General features: G+C 50.9%; 1 protein-coding gene across 2 annotated transcripts in view; it reads left to right on the top strand.

The window, feature by feature from the left end:
• The window catches only part of LOC120113227 (QWRF motif-containing protein 2-like), a 48,961-nt gene that overhangs the window by 10,182 nt on the left and 18,271 nt on the right, over positions 1-20,508 (top strand). Inside the window, exon 3 of one of the 2 annotated variants that reach the window (XM_039134023.1) lies at positions 18,713-20,241. In XM_039134023.1, coding sequence (XP_038989951.1) covers positions 18,877-20,241 — 1,365 coding nt within the window. In that variant the 5' untranslated portion in view covers positions 18,713-18,876. Of the gene's footprint in view, positions 1-18,486; positions 20,242-20,508 lie in introns of those variants that run through there. The other variant, XM_039134022.1, reaches the window with a different exon arrangement.

The following is a 20,508-nucleotide window of genomic DNA, read 5'->3' as shown; positions in this document are numbered from 1 at the left end:
CATAACTCATATGGTGTTTTTTGGTTATCTTTAAATGGTATACGATTAAGTATTTTACATACTGAAATTAGAGCTTCACCACACAAATTGTTGGAAAGACCAGAACTAGTAAGCATTGAGTTAATCATGCCAAGAAAAGTTCTATTTTTTCTTTCAGCAACTCCATTTGACTGAGGAGAATAAGGGGCAGTAGTCTCATGTATAATCCCATGTTCCTCATAGAATTTTTCAAATTCTGTTGAACTATATTCTCCTCCTCCATCTGACCTAAGTCTTTTTATTGTTTTCTGGGTTTGATTTTCAACCTTTGATTTATAAATTTTAAATTTTTCTAAGGCTTCATCCTTAGTTTTTATTAAATATACATAACAATATTTTGACATATCATCTATAAACGTAATAAAATATCTTTTTTCTCCTCTCGTCAAAATACCGCTCATCTCGCAAATATCACTATGTATTAAATCAAGCAGGTTAGAACTTCTACTTGTTGATTTAAATGGTTTCCTAGGTTGTTTAGCTTGAACACAAATTTCACATTTTTTGTTCTTCTCTAAATTATATTTAGGAATTAAATCTAAACTCATTATTCTTTTGAGAGTATTGTTATTCACGTGTCCAAGTCTACTATGCCACATCTCTAAAGAGTCAATATGCATAACAAGTGGAGAAGAAACATTTTTATTCATATTATTGCATGGTAATACACTCAATTTAACTAACCCATCAGCAACATAACCCCTCCCTACAAATGTCCCACCTTTGGTAATTACAACCTTATTTGATTCAAACACTAATTTAAAGCCTAATTGACTCAAAAGAAAACCACTAATAAGATTCTTGCGAACATCTGGCACATGTTGCACGTTGTGGAGAGTAATAATTTTTCCAGATGTAAACTTCAATTTTACTTCTCCTTCTCCAATCACTTGTGCAACACTGAAGTTGCCCATGGTCACAGTTCTCCCATTAACCTCCTGGTAGAAAGAAAAAGAGGAAATATCAGAACATATATGGACAATAGCTCCTGTATCAATCCACCATTCGGTTGGATTGTAGGCCAGATTTAACTCAAGTTTTGAGATTACTAACCTGTCCTCGGTTCCAGTAGAGCCAGAACTGGTTATCATATTTGCCTGAGGAGTCACTTTGTCACCTTGCCCCTTGACTTTGTCCTTTCTATGTCTACACTGTTTGGCAAAGTGTCCTGATTTTCCACAGACATAACATGTTCTCTTGCTCTGTTCCTTTTGAATCTTTGGTTTTGGCTTCTCAAAGTGTTTCTTGGGTTTATTTCTCGAGAAGTTAGTTTTCTTCGTTTCTACTAAGTTTGCCTTTGCACTAACTTCTGAGTCAATACCCAAGTCCTGTTTATGGTTATTCCTATGTTTTTCTTCTATTTGAAGGGACACTAGTACTTGATCCAAAGAGAGGGTGTGTCTCTTATGCTTCAAAGAGACTTTAAAATTCGTCCAGAAAGATGGGAGCTTTTCTATAAGGGCTGCCGCCTGAATTCTCTCATCTATAGAAATTCCCATTGCAACGATCTTCGCACTATATTCTGGACTTCATGTGCTTGATCAATTACTGATTTTTGATCTACCATTTTGTAAGAAAAATATTCTCCTATGATGAACTTTTCTTCTGATTCGGTTTCTTTACCATATTTTGACTCAAGTTCATCCCACAATGTCTTAGCTGTACCTTCAGCTCTGGAGTAGATGTCGTATAAGTTATCATTTAGTGCACTAAGTATCAAACTTTTGTACAAACGATCATCTTTATCAAATTTGTATTTAGCAGCTGATCTGCCGGGTTCATGATCCATTGGGTCCTTAGTTGAAGGATTGTTTGAAACCATATAAAATAAATCTAATGTGTCTAACAAAGACTCTATTTTTGTTTGCCATCTAACAAAATTCTTTCCATCAAACGACTCGAGTTTCAGGATATCGTTTAATGAGTTCTTAACTTTGTCCATCTTTGTTTTCATAGGTGAAATTCTCTTTCAAAATTGTTGGAGTAATCAACTCAAGAACTCAAATAAAACACTAATAATTTAATATCACTGAAACAACTGATTCCGATGCGTACATCTTTGATGTCGTTTTCTTTAGATCCAAAATAACGGACCATCTTTGTCCATGCACTAGATTCTGGCGATCCCTTCCCAAGATATAACGGACCGTTGAATTTGTAGACGTGCACAATACTATAAATTTTCTTGAACTCGGCAGGACCTTTTTTGTATGCTCGTACCCAATAGTTTGGTAGGTGATCAAGAGAAGATCGAGAAAACAAAAGAAAGGAGGACTTAAAGAATAAATATATATATATATATATTTTCTTCAAACCATGAAGAAACCAAGAAGCTCTCTGTTTTTCTTTTAAAGGATGGCCAAGAAAAGCCAAAAAATTGAGAATAAGAGGCTGTCCTCTCCCTTCCCCTAGAGGAACGTTGGATCCCAACGTCTCCCTCTTTAAGGCCACCTTAATTGAGTTGTCCGTTGAGTTCTTCAACGGATAGCTCTTCAAATATTACTTTAATTGGAGGGATGGTTTCATGACCGTTCAAAATGAGGAGCAACGTATCAAATTTGAAAACCTCTTACAACATATCATCTGCCTGTGGATGTCCTGCGATAGTGGATGCTCGTCACTTGCTCATGCCAGATTCTAAATCCAGCCAACTATCATCGCTGGTCCTCCTCAAGTTGGATGTTGTCAGCTCTCGCTATACTGCTTGCATAGGTCTCCCTGTATCCGCTACCATCCCGTGATAGGATTAGAAAGTTGGCCGGAACCAGCTTGACGGCCTCGTAGGATCTTCGGTTGCATGTAGTGGCCTAGTAGCTTAGCATGCAGTACAAAATATTGTTTCTTTAAACAAAAAATATGTATGTATTGGATAGAACTATAAAAAATTGCATCAATTCCACATCATTCTTGGCTTGATGCATGTACGAGCTAGCCCAAATTTTGGAAGTGGCACTCTGTCATTTGAGCTCAAGTGAATCGAAGTGCACAAAAATGCTAACTGGTGGGGATTTTTTTGGAACATGATATGGACTTTTAAAACCTTAGGAAGGGAAAAGAATGCTGTAGTTTAAATATTAACATGATTAAATTCAATTTATACATTGCCGAGATCATTCATTACTTGCTTGTTTTGCTGTACGTGAGATGCGCTACTGATCCATCCATCTCTTATCACAATTTGAAGGTTTAAGTTGTTAGTTAACATAGAAACGATTTTTTTCCTCATGAACTTTTCCCACCTTTACCCTTTGTTTATACTTGTTTCTAGTCTAACTGCTGAAATTTTTTACCAATAGGATTTGTGTTAAATGATTGGCACCCCTATAGAGAGGTCATGCGCCTACCATATTTCTAGAAAAAAGAAATTCTCGCCATCTTTACTGATTGTTAAACATTAAAAAGGAAGACCAGAAATGAATCATATAGAAGTAGAAACATTTAGAATGATACCCTTTGGTTTGCATTTAAAAGGTTGCAAAAGACAAGTAGGAGGCCTATGAAGATACATTTTAAGTAACTAATGAAAAACTAGATTCCTATTCTCTTTTCTTTTTTAACAACACGAAATTTCTACAGCAATTTTATAAGTTTTGAATTTGAGAAAAGCTGGTTCTGATTTTGTTTCTTAAATAAGGTCTCTCACTATTAGGAACCAAGACTATTATGGTTGTTTGCTTTTGCAAGGCGAAAATATAGTTTGTCAGTGCTATTGAAACAACCATTAAAGTGCAACTAATCATGTGCATTACCTAAAAAACTAGTGAGCAAACAAGATTGATGTTAACTACATATATCAGCATTAAATTCCTAATTACTAACTAGTCATGCGGACTATAGAGTAGGGAGCGGTGTGAGAGAAGGAACATATTAAGGCTTGTTTGTGAATGATCCACTAGATCTTGCTAGATTGGGAGGGGAAAAGAGAGTCGAAGGGGACGTGAGGCAGTAGGAGTGTAGAGGGAGAAGGCAAAGGGTCAAAGATCTTGATCCCTATTAGTTAAAAGATAAACTTAGAGAGATTTTTTTTTATAAAAAAAATAGAGAAATCTTGATCGGATAGGATCTGCGACTTGCCAATCTCCTTCTCTCCCTCTTGAGTGCTCTCCTTCCCTCCCGATCTCGTGGGATCCAGCGGATCATTCCCAAATGAATACAATAACTAAGATTTTCTTCATTGACCTTCAAGCATAAGATCATCAAGATGGAAAGGTGGGTGGAGTTAGCAGCAATACAACTGCATAAATCTCCTCACCAAAAGTCGCCGTCTCAGTACTGAACTCCGTACCGGTGCCACACTAGTATAGTGTCGGTATGGTATCGTCCGGTTCCAGCCGATGCGGTGTATCTTGCTCCTCAACAATTTCTAATTTTTTGGTGCATCCTCACAATTCCCAACTGATGGAATAGGCATTGCCTAATATTTGGCAGCTGCTTAGCTCCATCACCTTTCACACCCCTAACATCTTGTGACCAAGGGTCAAGGTTTTGGGAAAGCCAAATAAATTTCATGGCTTTTTGTTTTTCTTTCACCTTTAATAGAGGTATCAAACCAATTGGGCTGAGGAAGAGATTGATAAGGTTCACCACACGAATGGACCCATTGAGACTGCTTCCTTGTCTCCTACCAGGCGTTAGATATGACCCACCTGCATGCTTTCAGTTGGATCCCAACTCACTTAGAGCAATACCTTAATTAGTTTACCAATAGCATATTGATTACTTAATAACTACATTATACAATAAAATATTGCACTCTCCTAACATCATTCTCTAGTTATATTTAAGCACAGAAAATTAAGTTTATAGTTACCTCTTCATTATCTCGCGGTAAGCATACCGATTTAGAAGCATTGGTTTGACATGGCTTCCAAGCCTAAGTTCAACACCCATGCTAGTAAGGTGACCTTAGCAAAACTCGATCTTAATTTTTTTTTTTGCAAGTGTTGCTGGAAATTGGACCCGGGGGCCGCCGCGAAGCCGGGGAAGGAGGAGCTCCGCCGCGGGGAGGGCGGACGGCGGTGCGCCGGCCGGCTGCGTCCTCCTGTGCCCTCCTGGGGGGTGTGAGAGAGCGGAGAGGAGAGTGCGTCCCGTCCGGTCCCGTCCTGCAAAAAAAAAGCCGGTGGCCGGGCTCCCCGGCGCCGGCCCTCCGATGCTTAAGTCAGAGGGGGCAAATGTGTGGAGAGAGCAAGTCAGAGGGTGAAGAAGATGAAGAGGATATTGTGCTCAATTGTGTCTGTGCTGTTTACTTGTGTTCCGGTCCCCCCTTCTTTCCTCCCAGGCTCCCTTTTATAGAGGGATTTTATGTTGCTCGGGAGGTGACAGGGGAGTTTGTCCTCTTTTGTAATAATTGGGCGCGATTTGGCCCATTAATGGCGTAGTGGAATATGAGGCCGAATCAGACCGGAACCAGGGAGTTGTCACGGTCGATCGGACCTGTTGGAGTGGTTGAACCGTCGGCCGTGGTAGGCCCGGGGTCCATGGATGGTAAGCGCATTTATTACCGAATGAACCGGCGGTCAGGGAGAGCCATGCGCTTTGATGGTTCAGTGATCCGGAGATCGTCTTGAGCCGTGTTTATTAAATGACCGAGTGCATCGGAGACTTGAGGGGGTCTCATGCATTAATGGCAGGTCGTGCCAAATACCTGCGGAGATCTTATGCCTTGATGGCTTGGAGATAGCGGCAGGTTGTAGTGGAGTTGTCAAGTCCCTCAGGGGGTTAGGTAGGGGTTGAACATCTGGTCAAGGCAATCGGCTCGGCAGGGGTGCCGAGCCGAGCTGGTCGCCCAATGGGGCGCCCTGTGGCGGGGTCGATTCTAATGCTCCTGGTCGGTGCCTTTTGGTCGAGCGCCTTCTGGCCGAGCGCCTTTATTTTGTGCTCTTTCCTCTGGTCAGCGCCTTCTAATCGAGCGCTTTTCTGGTCGGCGTCCTCTGGTCGGCTCTTTCTAGCCGAGCATCCCTACTTGGTCGTTGGTTGGTCCGAGCGCCTCTTGGCGCTCCGGTCGGCACTTTTGGGCCGAGCATCTTTTCAGATCGGCGCTCTCTAGCCGAGCACCCCTCTGGTTGGTGCTCTTTGGTCGGCACTCTTTGGCCGAGCGCCTTTTCGGTCGGCGCCTTTTGGCCGAGCGCCTCCGTGGTGGTATGACTTGGGGTTTTTCCCCCAACACTACCCCCCGACTTCCGAGTTCCAGTTGGCTACCAGCTGGAGCGCGGGAAGTAGCTTTAGTTGGGCCATTGCGAATTCCGAAAATTTTAATTTATTGCGCATTTTGAATTATCGGACGCTTCGAAATGCCTTTAATAGGCGGCGTCTCTTCTTTCCCGAAAATCCTCATTATTGGGACACTTTTTGCGAGGCGTCCTCGCGCCGTGGGCTCATGATGGGGCCGCACGATCCGATGGGGCGCTTCGGCGTTCGAAGCGTTAGCCCTAATTAAATGCGTCGTTCTGTCTTTTGGACCGACACGTGTGGTCATCTCAACGGGGTGCGGCTTTTCTTTTGCCGATCGGGGCCGTTGGGGGGGTTTATATAAACTCTCCCCTGGCCCTCCGTCCCCTTCCTATTGCCTTCTGCTTCTAGCTTTTCTTCCCCCAGCTTTTCACAGTCCGAAGTTCTTTTCTCCGGCGTCTTCCCCAGGTCCCCCTTTTTTCTTTTTAATCTCTCTCTCTCAATGGGTTCTCTTCCCAGTGAGGTTGCATCTACCATGAGCGTCCTGGAGGTCGAAATGACCGAAGAGTGGTTTTTCCCTCTTCACGGGTTCCGTTTGGAACCCGCCAGGCGTGGGGATCGGGTAACTGATCCTCCGGTAGGCCGGATTGGAGTGTACCTAGAGTCACTCTGGGCCGGTCTCCGATTTCCTCTTCACGGCTTCGTGAATGAGTTGCTGATGGTATGCCGGCTGGTTCCGGCGCAACTCGCTCCGAATGCCTGGAGGACAGTGATCGGTTTCCTGTCACTGTGCTTACTGCACGGGATTCCGACCTCTGTCAACATTTTCCGGCGACTTTTTATTTTTAAGTTGAATCCGGGAGACGGTGAGTGGCTCTATATTGCCCTTCGGGCGGGTCGGCCACTTTTTCATGGTGCCCCTTCATCCATTCATGGCTGTAAGGAAAAATTCTTCTTCCTTGGTTCTGCATAGTCCTGGGGGTTTGACCCCAGGTGGGGACCGGCTCAGCTCAAGTCCATCAACAAATCCCCCAGACTTTCTCCACGTGAGCAGGGGATCCTCGACGCCATCCGCAGCCTCGGGGACGGCATCTTACTGAACGGCCTCATATGTGAGGACGCTTTGGTGAACGTGGGCTTGAGCTCGGCACGTCCCCATGGTAAGGATAGTTAGTGTCTCTTTTTATTTCCTTACTGTTCTAATGTTCTAATCCTGTTCGCCTTTGCAGATATCGCAAAGATGGTGACTAAAAGTGAAGTCCTCTACGCCCGCTTCCAGAAGAGGGCAGCCGAGCTCTCGGGCGAGCCCGCCGAGCCGAGGAAGAAGCAGAAGGTCTCGGCGACCTCAGCGACCCCCGGCGACAGCAGTGGCCGAGGCGGGTCCTTCTCGCCCCGCGCATTCCGATGCGGGTCAGAGGGAGGGCGCGGATTCCAGGGGCTCGGGCTCCAGAGAAGCCTCGGTGGCGCCCCCATGCCCAACGCCTTTAGCGCAGATTCCTGGTCGGCAGGACGCTTCAGTTGCCGACCAGGGGAGGAGTTCCGCGGGTCCCGTGCTTGCACGCCCCGCTATAGTTGTGCGGCGGTTAAATCAGCCGCTCGTTCGACCCCAACCCCCTAGCTCCGAGCTGGGGAGCAGTCAGGGAGCCTTGGGGTCGGCTCCGCCTAGGCCAGCCGATGCTGGCCTTCCGGGCCCATCGGGCTTGGAAGAACGGGTGCCCCTCGCACCCACCTGGTCGGTATTCGAGGGTGATTCAGCCCTCGAAAACCCTCGAGTAGCGCGTGAGATATTCCGGGTCGCGCTGCTCCCAGCCGACCGGGCCGCGATGCAGTCCATGAGCTACAATGCTTTCATGGACATTACCCGCTGTAACGCCGTCCGGGTAAGTAAAATTTTCCACCTGTGTAATCTGTATAGGTTTTCTACTAGTGGCGCCTTATGTTTTTCTTTTCGTCTCTTTTACAGCATTTGCACGAAACGGAGATGCTGATGCACCTAGTCCAAGAATACCGGAAGAAGGCCCGGAGGTGCCAGCGCGGTTATGACGAGGCCCAGGCGAGGTACCTAGCCGCCGAGGCGAAGTACCAAACCGCCGAGGCCGAACGTCAGGTGCTCCAGGAAAAAGTTGGAGCATCCGAGGAGGGGGTTCGAGCTCTTACTGCAGAGCTCGATGAGGAGAAGGGCGCGCATGCACTGGCGAGGTCCGAGCTGCGCGCCGCAGAGGCTCGGTTGGCCAAAGCCGAGGAAGCGCTGGCCTCCCGTGAGCAGGAGGTGGGGAATGCCCGCGTTCGCCACTTAGAGCTCGAGCGGGAGCTAAGGGACCTCGAGCGGAAGGCCACCTATCATGAGGCTCGGGAGCAAGCCCAGAGCGCGGTGGCGCTCTTTCGCGAGTCGGAGGAGTTCCGCGACCTCTTAGCAGAGGAGGGCGTGAATGGGCTAATCCAGGGCTTTCGGGACTTCCGCAACCAGCTGCGGCGGCTCCTCCCGGATTTTGATGTAAACCTGCTCCGACCGGGAGCAGGAGTCGAAAGGCCGGAGGCGGAGGCGGAGGCAGAAACTCCGGGGGCCGACCAGGGAGGTCTGGCCGAGGCGGCCGGAGCCGTCCCCGAAGTTGCCGAGGTCGCCTCCGAGACTATTCCTATCGCTGTCGAGGCCGAGGAGGTCCCGGCTGTTGAGCCCGCCGCCCCCGACATTGCCGAAGCCGAAGTGGTCGAGCTCGAGCCTTAGAGTGTAATTTTGTTATTTTTAAGTCGGGACGGTCCCCGCATTTTGTAAGGGCCGAGCCCGAATCCTTGTAGCCTACGGGCCTTTTTGAAATGAACACATATTTTTGGAAACTATTCTGTTATAGTCCCAAGTTTTCCTGCTCGGATCTATTTTAGGCTCCAAGGAGATGGGCTCTATGGCCTCTAATTTCGCCCGCCACAGGGTTTGGGTTTAGGTTCAGCTTGCCGAGCTTTATTGCTCAGTCCTTCGACCAGTGGCATAACAACGCTTATGCCAAAGGGATTTGGGCTCAGAGAGTCTTTCCGAGCTTAGTCCAGAATTCGATCGAGCCCTAAGGCGGTCTCTAGGACTTAAATTTTAGCGAGGCTAGTGAACTCTGGGTCCGAGCCTTGAGTTATCGGGGCGGACCAGATTCTTTTCCAACAAATGGGTTGAATACTCGTCAGCTCGTGACGGGGATTCACCATAGTATAATAGTTTGGTGTCGTGAGCATTCTTTCGCCGAGGCGATTGAAAATGCTCTTCTGCTCGGAGTCCATTTTTTAAGGATGTTGGCAGAGATCCGAGGACAATAGATAATGTAGAAACGTTAATGTAGAAGCATAAATGGGTACCTTGTACCGTGAGCGTCCCTGTGCCGAGGCGACAAAAGACGCTCCTCTGCTCGGGGTCCGTTCTTCGAGGACATCGGCAGAGAAAAGTCCAAGAATAGAATAACGTAAAGACATTAAATAAACGGGTACCTGGTACCGTATGCGTCCTTGCGCCGAGGCGACTAAAGACGCTCCTCTGCTCGGGGTCTGTTCTTCGAGGACATCGGTAGAGAAAAGTCCAAAAGCAGATAAGATGTAAAAATATTAAATAAATGGGTAGCTTGTACCGTGTGCGTCCCGGCACCGAGGCGACTAAAGACGCTTCTCTGCTCGGACTCCGTTCTTTGGGGACGTCGGCAGAGAAAATCCAAGAATAGAACAGACACTGGTACCGTATGCGTCCTTGCGCCGAGGCGACTAAAGACGCTCCTCTGCTCGGGGTCCGTTCGTGTGCGTCCTGGCGCCGAGGTGACGTGTGCGTCCTGGCACCGAGGCGACTAAAGACGCTTCTCTGCTCGGACTCCGTTCTTTGGGAACGTCGGCAGAGAAATCCGGCGATGGAGAACGAGCCGAGCTCGTCGGCTGAAGCCGGCGGACAGCGAGCCGAGCTCGTCTTGGTCAATGAAGACCGCATCCCAACGCATCGGGGCATCCCGATAAACCGGGGCATCTCGACGTCTCGAGGCATCCCGGCCGAGGTCGGGGTAGGAGCACGAGCCGAGCTCGTCCGGTCAGAGAGGACCGCTACTCATAGTCGATGGAGCACGAGCCGAGCTCGTCCGGTCAGAGAGGACCGCTACTCATAGTCGATGGAGCACGAGCCGAGCTCGTCCGGTCAGAGAGGACCGCTACTCATAGTCGATGGAGCACGAGCCGAGCTCGTCCGGTCAGAGAGGACCGCTACTCAATAGTCGATGGAGCACGAGCCGAGCTCGTCCGGTCAAAGAGGACCGCTACTCATAGTCGATGGAGCACGAGCCGAGCTCGTCCGGTTAGAGAGGACCGCTACTCAATAGTCGATGGAGCACGAGCCGAGCTCGTCCGGTCAGAGGACCGCTACTCAATAGTCGATGGAGCACGAACCGAGCTCGTCCGGTCACTTAAGACCGCACCCCGACGTCTCGGGCCATCCTGACGAATCGGGGCATCTCGTTGTGGCGGGGCATCCTGACCGTGGTCAGGGTAGGAGAACGAGCCGAGCTCGTTGCCGGTGGAGAGCGCGCCACGAACTCACGAACATCTTCAGGGAGCTCGTTGCCGGTGGAGAGCGCGTACTCCATCATCCCGAGGCACCGGGGCATCCCAACCGTGGTCAGGGAAGAAGAATAAACCTGATGGCATGAGATAATCAGGAGAATTGGTGAGCTCGGAATAAGCACGCAAACCATCAGTTTATTGTGAAATGAAATTCATAGAATGAAATTCAATGGTTGAATAATGGGGAACCCCTTAGGGTTCTACTGGTGGTACACGCGGAGATTTTCAGAGCTCCAACTCCGCGGAATGGGAGTCCCGTCTAGGGACTCTAGCTTATAAGTCCCGGGTCGGCGGATGCGCGTGACTCGGTATGGTCCTTCTTCCCTTGCTCAGTTGGTCGGGAGGCTTCAGCTCTTCTGAGGACAAGGTCTCCTGGTCTGAAAGATTTGACTTTGACCCTGGCGTTGTAGTACTGAGCTGTCTTTTGCTGGTACCTTGCCATACGCACTCGGGCGGCCTCCCTTGTTTCCTCGATCAGGTCGAGGTTGCCTCTGAGCTGCGAAGAGTTGGAGCTGGCATCGTGGTGCTCGACTCTTGGAGAGGGGAGCCCAATCTCTAGTGGAATGACGGCCTCCGTCCCATATGTTAGGTTGAAGGGGGTCTCGCCGGTGGGGACGCGGAACGTGGTCCGGTAAGCCCACAGGACATTGTACAGGTCTCCGACCCATTGTCCTTTAGATTTGTCGAGCCTGGCTTTGAGACCCTGCAAGATAGTACGATTTGTTACCTCGGTTTCTCCGTTTGTCTGAGGATGCGCGACCGAGGTGAAGCGGTGGTCAATGCCAAGCTCGGAGCAGAACTCTCTGAAATGGATGTTGTCGAACTGGCGACCGTTGTCAGAGATAAGGATGCGGGGAAGTCCGAATCTGCAAATGATGGACTTCCAGACGAAATCCCGCATCTTCTGCTCGGTGATCCGGGCGAGGGGCTCGGCTTCTACCCACTTTGTGAAGTAGTCGATGGAGACGACCAGGAACTTCCTTTGCCCGGTGGCCAGTGGAAATGGCCCTAGAATGTCAATTCCCCACTGGGCAAAGGGCCAAGGGGAGCTGATAGAAGTCAAAGGAGTCGAGGGTCGGCGCTGAACATTGGCGTTCCTTTGGCACCGGTCGCATCTTTGGACGAAATCCATAGCATCCTTCTGGAGTGTCGGCCAATAATATCCTTGGCGCAGAATTTTATGGGCCAATGCTCGCCCTCCCAGATGGTTTCCACAAATCCCTTCGTGGACTTCGCGCAGGGCATAATTAGCTTCCGTTGGGCGAAGGCATCTGAGGAGGGGAGAGGTGAAGGATCTCCGATAGAGCTTTCCCTCGTATAGTATGTACCGGGTGGCGAGGCGCTTGATTCGGCGAGCCTCTCGTTCATCAGCGGGGAGGGTTTCGTCTTGCAGATAGCTGATGAGTTCATCCATCCAGCTTGGCTCGAACTCGGTGCAGAGGGTCTGCTCGGGCTCGTCTGTGCTGGGCTTTTGGAGATATTCCAGTACTGCCTTTTTGGGAAGCTCGCTCATGCGAGAGGACGCCAGCTTTGATAGCTGGTCGGCCCTGAGATTCTCCGACCTGGCAACATGTTGAATATGAAAGGATTCCAAGGTCGAGACGAGATCCCGTACCTTCTGAAGATACTTCTGCATGGTCGGGTCTCTGGCTTCGAAGCCGCCCACAATTTGGTTGACGACGAGCTGAGAATCACTGAAGGCCTTCAAGTCCTTCACTCCTAGCTCTTTGTCTAGCTTAAGCCCGGCGACAAGTGCCTCATACTCCGCCATGTTATTTGAAGCAGGAAATTCGAGGCGCAAGGCTTGCTCGGCAACCACCCCCTCCGGGCTGGTGAGGATAAGTCCCGCTCCGCTACCCCCCGAGTTTGAAGAGCCATCGACACGCAGAGTCCATGTCAAACTCGGGGTCTGCTCCACCGGTGGCTCAGGTTCAGGCTCGACCTCATCCGGTATGGTGCACTCGACTATAAAGTCTGCGAGTGCTTGTGCTTTGATCGCCGGTCTGGGCCGGTACTCGATGTCGAATTTTCCGAGCTCAATGGCCCATTTAGTGATCCGACCCGCACGATCTGATCTCTGCAGGATCTGCTTGACCGGCTGGTCAGTCAGCACAGCCACTGTATGAGCTTGGAAGTAGGGTCGGAGCCTCCGAGCCGAGATGACCAAAGCATAGGCGGTCTTCTCAAGCTTGGAGTATCGGGTCTCGGCGTCCCTTAAGACCCGGCTGGTGTAATATACTGGCTTTTGGAGTTTACCCTCCTCTCGGACCAAGACCGAGCTTACCGCTACAGGGGAGACAGCTAGATATAGATAGAGAAGCTCTCCCTGTTGAGGCTTTGTGAGCAGGGGAGGGGAAGCCAGTAGGTGCTTGAGCTCTTCAAAAGATTGCTGGCACTCGTCCGACCACAAAAAGTTCTTTGGCTTCTTGAGGGCTGCAAAGAATGGAAGGCAGCGCTCGGCCGAGCAAAAGATGAATCTCCCGAGGGCTGCCACTCGGCCCGTGAGCCGCTGTACCTCTTTGACCGTTCCGGGAGGCGTCATCTCTTAGAGGGCTCGGATCTTCTCTGGATTGGCCTCAATTCCTCGTTGTGTAATGATGAAGCCGAGGAATTTGCCGGAGGTGACCCTGAATGCACATTTAGCTGGGTTGAGCTTCATCTGGTACTTTCGGAGTGTGGAGAATGCTTCATTGAGGTCGGCTATGTGGTCTTGCGCCACCTTGCTTTTCACCAGCATGTCATCCACGTAGACCTCCATGTTTCGGCCTATTTGGTCTTTGAAGATCCGGCTGACCAGCCTTTGATAAGTTGCCCCGGCATTTTTCAAGCCGAATGGCATCACTTTGTAGCAGTAGGTTCCCCCGTCGGTGATGAAGGCTGTCTTTTCCTCATCTTCTGGCGCCATGCGGATCTGGTTGTATCCGGAAAAGGCGTCCATGAATGCCAGCAGCTCGTGACCCGAGGTGGAGTCCACGAGCTGGTCGATGCTGGGAAGTGAAAAGCTGTCCTTCGGGCAGGCTTTATTCAGGTCGGTGTAGTCCACGCACATACGCCACTTCCCGCTGGCTTTCTTGACGAGGACCACATTGGCGAGCCATTCCGGGTAGGATATCTCCCGGATGAAGCCGGCTTCAAGGAGCTTGCCGACCTCCTCGGCTGCTGCTCGTTGTCGTTCAGGGGCGGCGCCTCGCTTCTTTTGTCGCACGGGCTTGCAGGTCGGCTTCACCTGAAGCCGGTGGACCATGACCTCCGGATCTATCCCTGGCATGTCTGCAGACGACCATGCGAAGACATCCATATTGTCCCGTAGGAAGTTGACGAGGCGACTCCTCTCGTGTTCGCCAAGGCCAGAGCCGACCTGCACGGTTAGCTCGGGAAAGTTATCTCGTAAGGGAACTTGAATTAACAACTCACCAGGCTCTACCCGCTCTTTCTGGGGGTTGACCCGTGCCTCCATAACTTTAGTTGAGGGCTGGTCAGTCGTTGGGGCAGGCACCTCGGCTGGTTGTCTTGCTTCGTGGGTCGCTAGGTAGCATCGTCTTGCCACCATTTGGTCCCCTCGAACTTCACCGACTCCATGGCTGGTAGGGAATCGCATCAGCAGGTGGTGAGTTGAGACCACTGCTTGGAGGGCGTTGAGTCCTAGCCTTCCGAGGATGGCGTTGTAAACCGAGGGCAGGCGTATTACAAGGAAGCTCATACCCACGGTACTTTCACGAGGGGCGAGCCCGGCTGTGACCAGAAGGTCGATCTCGCCCTCTACTGGGACTGAATCCCCAGTGAATCCAACTAGCGGAGCATTCATCCTCCGTAGCTGTTCTTTTGTCATCCTCATTTTACAATAAGCACCAAAATACAAAACATTCGCCGAGCTTCCATTATCAACCAGGATGCGTTTTACATCAAATTTATTTATGATCATGGAGATGACCACGGCATCATCATGGGGAGTTTCGACTCCCTCTAGATCATCATCTGAGAAGGAGATGGCTTCAGAGGTGCGCGGGCGCTTCGAGGAGGCTTCTTCCCCTGAGGCTTCCCCAGCCGAGGTCCCGCCTCGGATAGTGTTGAGGACGCCGGCGATGGGCCTGTTGGCATTTGAACCTTCAGGCTGTGCTGCTCCTTCGGCTGGCTTCTTTCCTTCACGCCGGCCTTGCACAAACCGATCGAGCACCCCTCGGCGAATGAGTGCTTCGATCTCATTTCGGAGCTGATAACAATCCTCGGTATCATGGCCGTGATCCCGGTGGAAACGGCAATACTTCCGGAGATCACGCCGGATTCTAGTGTCTGGCTTCGGAGGTGGGAGCCGGATGCAATCCCGACTCTCAATCTCCATAAGGATTTCAGCCCGAGGAGCATTGAGGGGAGTATACTTTTCATACCTCCCTTCGGGTGCACGGGCCTGCAGTGGGAACCTCGGGCGGAGTGGCGACCTCTGCTGTGGCGGTCCTCTCAACCGGGGTGGACTCTTCGGGCGGGGCGGATTCTTAGCTCGTCGCGGAGACGGGCTTCTGGGCTGGCCGCGCTCCTCGCGACGTCTCTTCTTGGGGTTCTGCTCGGTCCCGCCCCGCCTAACCGCCACGGCTTCTTCTGCCTTGGCATACTTCCGCGCCCGAGCGAACATTTCGGTGAGGTCCGTGGGAAAATTCTTCTCGATCGAGAAGAGGAATCTGTAGGACCGGGCTCTAGTCTTCAACGCCGACATGGCGATTGACTGGTCAAGCTCCCGGACCTCCCATGTTGCGGCGGTGAACCGGTCCAAGTACTCCTTGAAGGATTCTCCCTCCTTTTGTTTGATATCAAGGAGGGAGTCGGATGTCCGCCGCTGGGGCTGGCTGGCGGCAAAGTTGCCAGCAAATTGTCTGCCGAGCTGCTCAAAGGAAGAGACAGTACTCGGCTTCAGCCCGGTGAACCAAAGCCGGGCTGGCCCTCGGAGTGTCGCCGGAAAAGCTTTGCACATCATGGCCTCCGAGGCTCCTTGTAGGGCCATTAAGACCCGGTAACTCTCCAGGTGGTCAAGGGGATCAGCCTTGCCGTTGTAGGGCTCCACCTGGGGCATCTTGAACCGTAGTGGGACCGGTTCATCTTCGATCTCCGGGGAGAAGGGTGACTTCGTAGTGAACTCGAAGTCGTTATCACGTCCTGATTTTCTCCCGTGGAGTGCCTGGATTTGGCGCTCTAGCTTCTCGACCTTCTTGTCGAGTTCATCATTCTGAAGGATCGCTGCAGCGGTTCGTTCGAGCGCAGGTTGCCCTGGAACCGACTCAGCTTCTGAATGCTGTGGCCAGCCTCCATAGCCTCTGGCTGGGTGCTCTCTCCAGAGGGAGGCCTGGACTTGGGAGTTCTGACCTCGAAGGGGAAGTCCGCTTGTAGGGGGCTCCGGTTGAACTGGAGCTGGAGGAGGCGGTGCCGTTGGGATGCCCCTGGGCTGCAGGCTTTGGACAGCGGTAGCCAGGGCCTGCACCTGTTGCACCAGGGCATCAAACTGCTCCGGCCGAACTTGATGAACTGGCTCAGCCAGAGGTGGTGAGTTCCGGACGGAATGCTCAGGACTGGGTGGAGGACGTCGAGAGGCATTGGAAGCCCCTTTGCTTCTTAGCTTCATGGCAGCGAACTCGGTCTCTTCCTCTAGCGCCAACTATTGCTGGAAATTGGACCCGGGGGCCGCCGCGAAGCCGGGGAAGGAGGAGCTCCGCCGCGGGGAGGGCGGACGGTGGTGCGCCGACCGGCTGCGTACTCCTGTGCCCTCCTGGGGGGTGTGAGAGAGCGGAGAGGAGAGTGCGTCCCGTCCGGTCCCGTTCTGCAAAAAAGAAGCCGGTGGCCGGGCTCCCCGGCGCCGGCCCTCCGATGCTTAAGTCAGAGGGGGCAAATGTGTGGAGAGAGCAAGTCAGAGGGTGAAGAAGATGAAGAGGATATTGTGCTCAATTGTGTCTGTGCTGTTTACTTGTGTTCCGGTCCCCCCTTCTTTCCTCCCAGGCTCCTTTTTATAGAGGGATTTTATGTTGCCCGGGAGGTGACAGGGGAGTTTGTCCTCTTTTGTAATAATTGGGCGCGATTTGGCCCATTAATGGCGTAGTGGAATATGAGGCCGAATCAGACCGGAACCAGGGAGTTGTCACGATCGATCGGACCTGTTGGAGTGGTTGAACCGCCGGCCGTGGTAGGCCCGGGGTCCATGGATGGTAAGCGCATTTATTACCGAATGAACCGGCGGTCAGGGAGAGCCATGCGCTTTGATGGTTCAGTGATCCGGAGATCGTCTTGAGCCGTGTTCATTAAATGACCGAGTGCATCGGAGACTTGAGGGGGTCTCATGCATTAATGGCAGGTCGTGCCAAATACCTGCGGAGATCTTATGCCTTGACGGCTTGGAGATAGCGGCAGGTTGTAGTGGAGTTGTCAAGTCCCTTAAGGGGGTTAGGTAGGGGTTGAACATCTGGTCAAGGCAATCGGCTCGGCAGGGGTGCCGAGCCGAGCTGATCGCCCAATGGGGCGCCCTGTGGCGGGGTCGCTTCTAATGCTCCTGGTCGGTGCCCTTCTGGCCGAGCGCCTTTATTTCGTGCTCTTTCCTCTGGTCAGCGCCTTCTAATCGAGCGTTTTTCTGGTCGGCGTCCTCTGGTCGGCTCTTTCTAGCCGAGCATCCCTACTTGGTCGTTGGTTGGTCCGAGCGCCTCTTGGCGCTCCGGTCGGCACTTTTGGGCCGAGCATCTTTTCAGATCGGTGCTCTCTAGCCGAGCACCCCTCTGGTTGGTGCTCTTTGGTCGGCACTCTTTGGCCGAGCGCCTTTCCGGTCGGCGCTTTTTGGCCGAGCGCCTCCGTGGTGGTATGACTTGGGGTTTTTCCCCCAACAGCAAGCTTGATCTTAGACCAAACAATTGTTTCTGAAAAAAAAATAAAATAATTTTTTTATCTAATTTACTATTAAAAGCAAATTTTGACATTTTGTCCACATTCGTCTTCAATCTTTTATTCATCATCTTCTTACTTTCCTGCATTTTTTTACTTGTATCGTGACTCTCATAATTATAATTATAATTAATTATAGTTATAATTGTTAATATTTATTCTAATTATTAGAAGTCAGCTTAATATTTTTTTTCTAAGTAGAAATTAGTTTTTTAAAATAAGTATTTTATATCTAATCTATCTAAAATTAAACTCGACTCAAATATATGATCAGGAGCCAATTCGGTGGAAACATGGGTCCATTGTACTCCAACCAAAAAGTCTGCCTTTTAAATAACCTGGATTTCCCCACTTGGTGGTGACCACCGACCCACAGCCCATTTGAAATAAAAAAACTCTTCACTGGCCACTCTCAAGTCTAAACATCTTTTATCATTCATTAAAGATCTAATTCTTTATTAGTTCTCCTAAATTCTCTTAAATACTCTTTAAGAACCTAAAAGGCTGGTAATTAATTCCCCTCCCTTCACTCCCCTCCTGCTCTCTCTCTCTCTCTCTCTCTCTCTCTCTCTCTCTCTGTGATAGAATTGCTTAATGTTATATGGAGTAGTATGCATAGAACATGGACCATATAGCACCAAAAACAATAACAAAAAAAGAGACCTGTCTCTTTGTCTGAAAACGAAGTTATTAGGTAACCAAAGAAAAACACACTCTTTGCCTCTTGTGCTTCCTTGGTCTAATCTAATCTAAGCTACTTAATTTAATATCCAAGTCCCAATTCCCAAACCCATCTCTCCCTCTCCCCCCCCCCCACACGGACGCTGCTTCCTTAGCAAAACGGCAAGCTTTTCTCAGCTTAACAGCAACAACAGACTAAAATAATAACTAACGAAATCATAGAAACGGAGAAAGACTACAGTGACTCCGAATCCTTCTCTCTCTCTCTCTCTCTCTCTCTCTCTCTCTCTCTCTCTCTCCTCTTCTATGCTTCACTCTTCCCTTCTCTCTTCTTCTCCAGGGGGGCAAAAGAGAAGGTTTACAGAAGCTGGAGTCCGTTGCTGCGCCAGGTAATGTGACCCTCACTTTCTCTCCACCAAATGGCTAGCTGGAGGCGGAATTCGAGAAGATAGGCGGAGATCGAGATAGGGCCGAGGCGGAGACCCAGATCTCTCCCCGGGGATCATGGTCGCAGCCATCCGCGCCGCCGCCGCCTCTCCGACGACCACCGCTGCCCATATCCCTAAAAGCCCCTCCCACCCCGACGATCCCCACAACCCCGTCCGCCCCCCTCTCAACCCCTCCGAGAAGGACAATGCCGCCCGCCGGCCCCGCACCAAAGGGATCTCTTCTCGCTACCTCTCCTCCCATTGTTCTTCTTCTTCTTCTTCTTCGTTTACTACTACCTCTACCTCCTATTCTTCTTCCAATTCCTATTCTTCTTCGAGCTCTTCTTCCAGCTCCCGGCGCTTCCCATCGCCGCTGCTGGCCTCCCGGCCCTCCACGCCTCCGGCATTGGTGTCGGGGCCCGCCCAGAAGAGATCCCAGTCCGTCGATCGGAGCCGCCCCTCCACCCCCCGCCCCGCCTCCGCCGAGCCCTCCGCCGCTGCCCGGGCCCTCTGCACCACCACCCGAAGCCTCTCCGTCTCCTTCCAGGGGGAGTCCTTCTTCTACCAGACCAGCCGCGCCAAGGCCACCTCCCCCAGCCCCGCCCGCAAGCCCACCCCGGAGCGCCGGAGGGCCAGCCCAGCCGCCGCTACACCGGCCAGGGCTGGCAACCAGTCGGAGAACTCCCGGACCTTTGAGAACCACCACCGCTGGCCGGCTGCCAGAACCCGGCAGTCGAATCCCTTGATGAGGAGCTTGGACTGCAATTTGGAAAGAAAAGGTTCTATCTTGGCAACCGTCCATCTGCTACAGCAGTCGATGGTGTTCGACGATGGCACGCGCCGTGCATCCTTTGATGGGGGCGATTTCTCAGCATCATCGGACACTGATAGTGTGTCCTCCGGGAGCAATTCAGGGGCGCAGGAGCTCAGCGTGCCCCCACGGGCACAGGTCACTCCCCGTGGAATTAGTGTGCCTGCAAGGTTCTGGCAGGAGACCAACAGCAGGCTACGCCGGCTGCCGGAGCCAGGTGTACCACTATCATCATCAGGCTCGAGGACTGGAAGGTCGCTGCCTAAGCCCGGGTTGGTGAAGAAGTCATTGGTGGACAGCCCTTTGTCATCTCCTCGGTCGGTTTCTTCTCCACTCCGTGGACCCATGAGGCCATCTTCTCCAAGTAAGATTGCAGCTTCTCCATCAAGGGGAATGGCCAGCCCTTTGCAAGCGAGGAACAATGCATCAGTGCGCTCCTCTCCAATTGGTCAGCCGGGCAATGCACCTTCAATTATAAGCTTTGCAGCAGAAGTGAGGAGGGCAAAGAAAGGGGAGAACCGGATTGAGGAAGCACACATGCTGAGGCTGTTCCATAATCAGCACTTGCAATGGCGTTGGGTGAATGCAAGGGCCAATGGTGCGCTCCTGGTACAGAGACTGACTGCGGAGGTAATGTCAGTATTATAATCTTAGAGGTCTGCTTTCTTAATATATCGACATTTGAAATTATTATCTGCTTCTTGTTATGAATTCTTGGTCTGTGTGTTTTCTACATATGTGAGCTTGAATGTTGTATGCCCTATCAATTTGGAGGGAGTCTGCTTTTAATGTGGCAAGATATGGACAATTCTTACCCTAAAAGTAAATTATCAAATTCTTCATTTGACAAAAGCCTGCTATCTGCCATTTTGGAAGTAATTTTTCTGATTGTCGATC

The sequence above is a fragment of the Phoenix dactylifera genome, chromosome 15 (genome assembly GCF_009389715.1).
Source record: "Phoenix dactylifera cultivar Barhee BC4 chromosome 15, palm_55x_up_171113_PBpolish2nd_filt_p, whole genome shotgun sequence".
Taxonomy (NCBI): domain Eukaryota; kingdom Viridiplantae; phylum Streptophyta; class Magnoliopsida; order Arecales; family Arecaceae; genus Phoenix; species Phoenix dactylifera.
Note: the sequence above shows the minus strand (reverse complement) of the source record. Positions and strands in the feature narration are given on the sequence as shown.